We start from the raw sequence: 9,552 nt of genomic DNA on the forward strand, positions 1-9,552 counted from the left end.
ACTCCTAAGTATGCCTACTTTGGCAAAGGAGCAAATCAGCAGGGTTAATTTGCTGTGTGTGTATGTGAGTGTGTGTGTGTGTGTGTGTGTGTGTGTGTGTACACACACTCTCTCTGCTACTGTAAAAGCAGCAAAAAAGAGGCACGTGGTTAAGCTCACAGGGGTGGGTTCTTCCAGTCTTACTTTACTTCCTTGTGCTAAAGCTCAGAATCACAATAAGGAAACTAACCCCCAAGATGAACTTCGCATGTACGATCCTAGCCAGCTGCCTTCTGACTTTCATCCCTTCTACCACAGGTAAGCTGGGTGTGGGTCTCCAGTGTCACCATGCCAAGCTCCTTTGGAGGCTCTGAAGTGAGTGCAGAGTCTGGGAGGTCACAGCCAGCTGTGCCTGGCGGTGAGTCTCAAGGCCTCAGAGACTGTCTTGCTTTTTATAGGTGTCACTCCTACAGTTACTGTGTTACTCCAGGGTATCCTGAACGATGACATCAACATGATCGTTCCTGATCCTCCTTCGTATAATATTTATGATATACTATGGGAAAAAAATAGAAAGAGGATTATACGACGTTTAAATGGCAAGATTACCCCCCAGCAACAGGAAAAATACCAAGTATTCGAAAATGGAACTCTGAAAATTAAACATCTGCAAAGAAATGATAGTGATATCTATAAGGTAGACCTATATGATTCGGACGGACGCCACATGTTGACGCAAACATTTGATCTGAAGATTCTAGGTAAGTCTGTTCCCTAAATTCCTCCATCTTAATGTGGGTGCTATTTAGCAAGTTGGGGAGTAGCATTTATCAAATGTCCCCAGCCCCCGCCTCAGCCTTGGAGGAGCCCGAGGGAAAACGGAGGCATCCCTCCTGCCTCAGGGGAGGCTCCGAGCTGTGGGAGATGGAATCCACATGTGGAAATACACAGCTAATACACAGTCTGCCTGCCTGGAACTGGCTGTCTCTTCAGTGGTTATGGGAATGTGCGGCTGAGCAAAGAACCCGGATTAAGGTGGCATTAATCGGGGAGGGAGCAGGCAGTGGTGAAAGAAAAGGTAGGCATTTCAGGTGGATGATGAAGGGCAAGCTAAGGGGAGGGCAGGGAAGGTGAGGCTCACTGGAGAGCTGTGGGCCTTCCAACAAAGAGACAATTTTCAGCCAGGATGCCCCGAAGGAGTAGTTCTATGGCAGGAAAGGGCTGGGAAGGATGCATTTAAGGATGAAGGGCCCTGGTTTCTGAGCCACTCACTCCACATCAGCGTGGTCCAAGTGGGTTCTGCCGGCCTCTGTAGAGAACGCACAGGTGTGGCTGTGTGTGTCTGTGCATGGCCGGGAGGGCAGAGAGGATACTGAAGACGGGGGCGAGAAAACTGGCCAGGAGGCTGCTGCTGTATCCCAGTGAAGGGGAGAGGGGCTGGGTTGTGATTCTTAGCCCTGCCTGAGCGTTAGCATCAACCAAGAGGCTATTAAAAGTTGCCAGTGCCCAGGTTCCATCCTGACAATTAAGTCAGAATATTTTAGCGTGGGACTGGGCACCAGCAGGGTCTAGGTTGGCAGGTGACTGTAATCGGCAGTAAAGGCTGACACTCTCTGGCCTGGACTCGAGGATGTCTGTCAAATGAGGCAGGGTGAGCATATGGAGAGTCAAGTGGAGAAAGCCTGGGCAGGATGGCATGGGTGTGGGGCAGAGGGAAGAGAAAGTGGAATTGAAATGACATGCAGTTGAACGTCCAGGAGCCGCGTGAAAGGGGTGATAAGCAGTGAGAAGAGGGTCCTAGCCGGTTCAGCTCAGTGGATAGAGCGTCAGTCAGTGGACCCAAGGGTCTCAGGTTTGATTCCAGTCAAAGAGCATGTATTTCAGTTGAAGGCTTGCTCCCCAGCCCTGGTCAGGGCTTATGTGGGAGGCAACCAATGGATGCTTCTCTCTCTGTTCCTCTCCCCTCCCTTCCACTGTCTCTAAAATCAATGGGAGGGGGATTTTTGGAGGGGGGAAGAATACAAATCAATGGAAAAATATCCTCAGGTGAGGATTTTTTTAAAAGCACACAAAACATCAAAGTGAGAAGAGGAAGCCGCATTTGGCCTTGAGAGGAAGACAGGAACCTCAGCATGAGCACAAGGCAGCCACTCTGAGCAAATAACACTTCTGGCTTCACACAGGAAATGTCACCGGGGTAGGGCCCCTCCTCCTACCCAGGGCCACCTTCCTGTCCTGTCCTCAGTATGTGGACCTGGCAGCCACCCTTCTCCAACAATCCCAGACATTGTCAGCTCCCTGCACATGACAGCTTCCCACACCCTGGTCCTCAAACCTGAATGGAGAGTACATTCCAGAACTGGGATGGGACATAGAATGGAGCCAGAAGGGGCCTCTGCGTTTGGATCTGGGAGCCCCAGATCTCAAGACTCTTGCCAGCATGGGCTCGGGGTCCTGCTTCGAACACGAGCCTCCCACTCCTGTCTTCTTTAGTACGGTAGCCATCACACTGCCTGTCTGCTGGGTGTCGAGCGCTTTGCTTCCATGACCTTATTAGAGGGTCCTAGCACTCGTGAGAGGTCGCTGTTACTACCCCCTTCTTTTCTATAAGGAAACAGAAGCTACTTGCCCCAAGTCTCACAGTGTGACTGCTACAAAGTCAGCACCAAACCCAGGGCTTCTTTTCAGCAAAGACGGTGACATTTTTTTCTTTCCAAAAGTTTTATTGAGACACAATTCACATACCATAAAATTCACCCATGTTAAGTGTATAATTCAGTGGTGGTTAGTATGCTCAGGGATGTGCAACCAACAACAAAATCAATTTTAGAACATCCGTAGTCCCCCCCGCCCCAAAATAAACCCTGCACTCCTTGGCCAAAAGACAGAGATCTTTCCATGACACAACAGCCACCTGTGTGTGTGTGTGTGTGTGTGTGTGTGTGTGTGTGGGTGTGTGTGTATGCTAAAGTGCTAAAGTAATCACATGGGAAATGCAATACTAAATTATATTTGCATCATCACCATTCCTTGCCACACAGCCTTGAGTAAATTCTCTATCTTCTCTCAGTGTGGCTTTTATAATAATAATTGCCTGGGGTATTCAGTGAGACATGGCTTCAATGACTAAGCACAGGTGCCCTGCGGGGCCTGGGACACAGTGCCTGTTTGCCAGGTGCCCTCCCCTTCTCATTGCTTCTTCATGCTTCTCCTGGCTACAGTCTTGGCACCCAAATCCCCTTAATGAGGGGGCTGCTGCCGCTGACGGAAGAGGCAGTGGAAAGCCTTTTAAAAGCTGATGTTAGTGGAGAAGGGGTTAAACCTAGAATTAAGGAGTTCCCACCTATGGGATGAGCCCCCTTTGATCTGGCCATTCCTCTGCTAGGAAGCCCTCTGACAGGGAGGATATGTACAAAGATAGGACTTGGAGAAACTGCTCATCGTCATGTGGCTTATATTAGTGAAATACTGGGAAGGGTTTTAAAGTCCCCAGCAGTTAGAAAATTATTCATTAAATGAAGAATGCATCCATTTAAAAACAACGATGGTGACATACTTAAGGGAATTTCCTAGAAGACCAGTGAAGGAACAAAGCAGACTACAAAATCACAGGATACAGTTTTCATTTTTAAAACATTATTTATATGTGTATAGAATGCATAGAAAACATCTGCTAAAGATATACATCAAAGCATTAATAATTATTGGCTCTGAGTAGTGGAATTGCAAGTGATTTTTAATCTTGAAACTTTTAAAATCAATTTTTACCATGATCGGGTGTCACTCATAAATAGAACAAAGAATATTTCCATTCTGAAAAGACAAGTAAATGCCTGACTCAACCCCAGATTACGCATTGACCCTGTCTTGCTGTTTGATGGCGTTTCTGCATCTTTCTCTTTCTTGGTTGCATAGAATGCAAGGACGGGGGGAAAAGCTTAATTTCTGCATGCCCATATATTGAGACAGAAATGCAATTTGGTGGGAAAGTTCATTAATGAGATATTGTTGTCTGGGAGTCAGGCAGGGAGGGGATCCTGGGAAAATAAGCTGTCCATCAGCATAATGAATGGAGAGACCCGGGCAAGAAAGGTGGTGAGTCTGAGGCCAGAAGGAAGTAGGAGAGAAAGAGCAGAAGAGGAGAAATCGGAGGAGGTCTCACAGATACAAGGTCTCAACTGGTGTGGTAGGATCTGCACCTGGCCTGTTTGACGCCAAAGCCAGGCTCTTTGAAGATTCTCATGTCAGAAAAGCAAGGAATTCATGATTATGAAGGGATCAACTACCACCAATAACGTCGGTGCCTAACACTTGACCCAGGGGTTTGTCACATGTTGCCCCTGTCACATCAGGTGGGGCCTGTCTTTCTTATCTTTCTCCTAGAGATGAGGTCCAATGGGGCACAATGCGTGGCCAGGCCGCTCTGGGCAAGAACCCACCCAATTTAACCTCTCAGAGCCTTGGGCATTTCATCTGCCAATAGGAAGGAAAACATCAACCTCTCTGTTTGCTAGGACCAAATGACATCCTATATGTGAAAACCGTTTAAGGTATAAAACAGCACTTAAACATTTGACATTATACATTTTTACTGGTTTAATGTATGTATGAACTTTATCATAAATACATTTTCTTCTGAATGTGCTGTAGATAAAATAAAAACGATTTTTGAAAATAGTGGGGGTCTTTGAAATCGCTCCCTGGTCTCAAACTGACTCTATCTTCCCCCCCCTCTATAATAAGGTATGTCTATTAATCATATAATCAGAAAGTTGACTCATATGATTGGGATTTTTCTTTTCTTTTCAGAGAAGGTCTCAAAACCTGTGATCAACTGGAATTGTGCCAACGCAACCATCACCTGTGAGGTAACACAAGGAACTGACCCTAAAATAACACTGTATCGATATAGGAACATAATCAAAGAAGGCCAGAAGATCATCAGGTACAAGGGGACCATCAAATCAATTGCACCATTCAATTGCACAGCAACTAACGGCGTCAGTGTGGAAACCAGCATGGTGCACATTGACTGTTCAGGTACATCCCAAGTTCACTTCTCAAGTATAGTCTGCCAGGCCCATGGGGGAGGCCCACTCCAGGGCCCTGGTGCCCAGGCTGGGAGGCAGCTCTGACTCAGGGTGAGAACTGAAAGCATATCCCTTCCCCCTAAAAACCTTCAAGGCAAGACTTAGAGGAAAGAGGAGGTGGTGTGCTATGGTTACCCACCTGGCACCTTCCCACAGAACACCATGTAATCTCAGGTAATTAAAAAGATCTTTGGAGAAAGAATTGCCAAACCGAAGACACAGAAGGAGCTGTAGAGGCCATTTTATGCAAACCTCCACTTCCCAGAGAGACGAACTTACTTGCCCATGGTCCCTAGACTAGTCAGTAATCACAGTGGTGACTCCCATTGTAATGATGGAGAAGAGAGCAGGCAAGATTCTTTGTGGGGGAGGAAGGGGGCGAGGACGCGGCGGGGAGGGCCAGCACCTCCTATCAGAGGCTGCTGAAAAAACATGGAGTTAGGGGCTGGGAGGAGAAGAGCTCGAGGCCAGGGAGGACCATAGGTGCAGTGAGAAAAGGCTCCTCCTGCCTTAGAACAGACAGCCTGGCTATGGCACCAGCACCAGGAAGTCCTGAAACTCTAAGCATCTCAGCTCTTTCCTGGCAGCCCAGCCTGACATTGTCCCCAGAAGTAAATTTGGGGAGGCAGTCAGCTGAGTGCTCAGCTCTGGAAGCCAGAGGTCTGTCCAAATGTAGTGGGATGTCTTGACGGAGTTCCTTTCCTCTGGGCCACAGCCTCCTGGTCAGCAAGGAAAATAAGCCCCTGATTCCCAAGAGTCTACTCATCTGAGACTCTGAGATTATCTTCCCAACGCTGTCTGGTGGACCCCCAGAAGGGAAACTGAACACAAAAGTAGTTATTTGGTCAGAAGTCCTGAGTTTCTGCAGTGACTATGGCTGGTCAGTGACCCTAGGATGCAGCCCTGGGCTGGTGCGAAGGCAGAAGTAAGGCTTTTTCATATATATTCTTTGAATTAGTTATATTTTTGCTGCATAACAAATTATCCCACATTTTGTGGCTCAACACAACAAGCAGTTACTATCTCACAGGTTCTGTGAGTCATGAATCTGGGAATGACTTGATGGTCCTGGCTCAGCATCCTTCATGAAGCTACAATCCAGATACTGGCAGTATGTCCTGTCAATCATGTCCAGGCTCTATGGAGGGATCTATGTCCAAGATCACTCATGTGGGCCATTGGGCTGCCTCACAGTATGGCTGCCAACTTCCCTCTGAGCAATCTAAGCAAGAGCAAGAACAAGGTCTCAAGACAAAAGTCATGAACATTTTATAATAATCTCAGGAGTGATAGGTATCCCAGCACTTCCGCTGTATTCTAGCCATTAGAAGCAACCAATAAGTCCGGGCCACATTCAATTGGAAGGGATGACACAAAGACGGAATCCCAGGGGGCAGGATCTTTGGGCCATCTAAGAGTCTACCCACACACGTAGACCAGCATCACTTCTCCCCACATGTCTGCCCATCACCACAGCACAGTGAATCCAGCGGCCTCTCCTTGACTTTACGATCCCTTTTCCCTTTCAGGAGGCTTTTGCTTAGAGTTGCCAGATTTAGCAAATAAAAAGATAGCATTAAAAAAAAGAGAAAAAGACAGCATAAATATGTTCCAAATGTTGCATGGGGCATAGCTAAACTAAAAATCATTCATTGTTTAATTAAACTTTCACTGGGCATCCTGTACTTTATCTGACAACCCTACTTCATGTCTTTTTAAACTAGATCCCACCAGGATAAAAATGCATGTGCATTAGGGATGGAGAGAGGGCCTCGGGAGAAGCTTAGGGTCAAAGACTGGAAACTTCATGCTCCTTACTCTATGGTGCAGAGCAGGGGCCGGACTGGGAAGAGCCACAGAAGAGATGGGAGGAATACCGGGGCGGGGAAAGGAAAGGGGAGACCGGGGAGGTGGGTGCTTCTCTTGAAGACCCTAAAAAGGAGCAGGGTGTTTCCTCCCGAAAGGCCAAGGCAGAGGGGAGTGGAGGTAACGGTAACCATGGGGCTCAGAATAGTGATTGTGTGCTTAAAACCACAACACAGGAGGCAGGACCCACCACATACACTTCTGGGCACGCTCTCTTTAAGGAGGGCAGGCAGGAGGGTGGAGGGTGGCGGGCTTTAGACACCATGAGCTCCCAGTTTTGAATGCCTCTGAGACAAGCTGAGATGTCTCCCACGGAGAGTGCTCCCAGACACCCAGAGGGCCAGGCTGGGCAAGCCTGAGGCCTGACTTTGTAGTGTCCCAGGATAAGGGTGTGGCCACCCGTGTGAGGCCTGAGAGAAGACGAGCTAGTGGCTGCCTGGCTGAGCCCTGGCCTGTCCTGGCCCACCCACGTCAGAACCTGGGAAGGTCTCTGCTCAACCTGGGCTCCGTGTACGAGGATCTTCCTAGGAATGTTTGGCTGGAGAAGGGTTTCTTTGTGATGCTGGGCTGAGCTCCAGTTTGTTCTCCAGATGTCTGAGTCCCCTGACCCCTGGCCCCTGCTGCTGCCTCTCTAGCTGCCATTGACTCACAAAGGGCAGATGGCCCAGCAGCCCTCCCGGGAACAGCTCCCAGGACACAGAGCTCAACTAAGAGCAGGGCCTCGCCTCTGTGTGCTGCTTTACAGTTTACAAAGCACTTTCACATCCATTATCTGATTGACTTTCAGCAGCCTCCCTGTGATGTCAGTTTCATCATCTCCATTTTACAAAGAAAGGCACAGGCTCAGAGAGTTGGAGTCACTTGCCAAAGGTCACACAGCGCTGGCCTAGAGGAGCCTGGAATTCAAACCCTTTTCCCTAAACACTGAGTCATTGTTTTCCTCACTGCTTTACAGCAACTGAAGAAGGGCGGGAGCTGAAGATCAAGCCCCCTGCCGCTGCTGCTGCCTCACTGTGTGCGCCAGAGTTTCTCTCACAGGCCAGGGAAATCTGGGAGGGTTGCTGGCTGTGCGGTCAGGGGGCTGGGCTGGACAATGGACACATTTACCCTTAGTCAAGAGGGTGAGGGGAAACAAGTGGTATAGGAGGGACACATTTACCCTTAGTCTTTGGTCACTGCCTGGTCAAGAGGGTGAGGGGAAACAAGTGGTATAGGAGGGCGGCCAGAGGTGAAGCTGGGTAAATAGTGCAGAAACTCTGAGAAAAGCAACTGCTTAAAGGAACCACTCAGGAAGATACTGTGTGGCCTTGGGCAACTCACCCTCCCTCTCTGGGCCTTGTCTGTAAACCCAAAGGTGATACCGCATTGTCTCTAACTCCTTCTCAGATCTAAACTTCTGCTGTAGTCTCTTTCCTGGGGGCCCTGGCGGTGCCCTGGCCAGGAAGGATCAGGTGTGCTAGCCCAGGAGGGCACTTCCTCAAGGTGCCTTTGGGGACAGACACCTTCCGCCACCCTCTATGAGCTTGGCCTTTGTGAGGTTGAGGAGTTGTATTGATTAAGCTCTAGCATCTGCTTAACTTGGGAGGCAGGAATCCGTGGCCTGAGCAGTGATGGTCCCTCTGCTAACACTGCCCACCATCCCCCCTCTTTCCTTTTGCAGAGAAGAGGCTGGATATCCCCCTCATCGTTGGCATTTGTGGTGGAGGCATTTTCTTCTTACTCTTTGTGGCGCTCCTCATTCTCTTCATCAGCAAGAGGAAAAAACAGCACAGAAGGGGAAATGGTGAGTCCCCTCTTCCGCTCCCCTCCCCGTCCCTGCAGGCCTGAGCAAAATCCCCGTGGAAACGACTCGTGGGGAGGACACTTGTGTCTGGATTCGGCAGTTTCAGTATGTCGGGGCTGTAACCGGCGGTTACAGTTTGTTCCATTTTGTGGTTAGCTTGATTTCTGACAAACAAATTCTCAGTGGCAACCATGTGGGAGCTTTAAGAAGCTGAATCCAGGTTGGCCCCATTGGCGTCCACCGCCTGAGCCGACTCTGCGTAAAGCGGTGTGGACGTTATTTATGTATTTATTTGTTTGCTTATGTATTTATGTATGCACGTACGTATGTATTTTTTCCCATCACCTTTTATCCCCTCTATGACCTCTTCCACCTCCACCCTTCCCCCTCTGCCCCCTGCAATCACCACCCTGCTGACCATGTGTGTGGTTATACTTTGAAAAAGCCACACATCTCTATGTGGGTAGGAGCATTAGCTTCAAAACACATTTCTGTGGACACACATCTTGCCCAATCCTGCAGGGGTGGCAGTTCCTAGGAACAGGGGTAAAATTTCAGGGCCTCGGGGACCCGCAGGGACACCCTTGTTCTAAAACCAGGTGTTCATGCTTCCTTTTCCAATTCGCTGTTCAGAGAGATGTGCTCGGGCTCTGAGTGTTTGTCCCTCAAATCAGGCCTGACAACCCACCAAGATTAAAAAGATTATGCTCAGAAGTGGGGAGCTGGCTCAAAGAGCATGCAGGCCACCAGAGGCAGTGTGTCCGGATACAGTTGCCCCCCAATTCCATCCCGACCCCTTATCTGCAGACGACAGGCAAGAGAGAATGCAGGAAT

The 9,552-nt window shown here is 48.9% G+C and overlaps 1 protein-coding gene across 1 annotated transcript in view; it reads left to right on the forward strand.

Annotated features, from left to right (window-relative positions):
• The first annotated feature begins 206 nt into the window (after window positions 1-206).
• Window positions 207-9,552, forward strand: part of CD2 (CD2 molecule) — a 12,567-nt gene continuing 3,221 nt past the window's right edge. The window contains exons 1-4 of the mRNA XM_006763053.2: window positions 207-297; window positions 438-740; window positions 4,789-5,019; window positions 8,596-8,718. Of these exons, the coding sequence (XP_006763116.1) occupies window positions 237-297; window positions 438-740; window positions 4,789-5,019; window positions 8,596-8,718 (718 nt within the window). The 5' untranslated portion in view covers window positions 207-236. The remainder of the gene's footprint in view (window positions 298-437; window positions 741-4,788; window positions 5,020-8,595; window positions 8,719-9,552) is intronic.

This window comes from Myotis davidii, unplaced genomic scaffold, assembly GCF_000327345.1.
Source record: "Myotis davidii unplaced genomic scaffold, ASM32734v1 scaffold217, whole genome shotgun sequence".
Lineage (NCBI taxonomy): Eukaryota > Metazoa > Chordata > Mammalia > Chiroptera > Vespertilionidae > Myotis > Myotis davidii.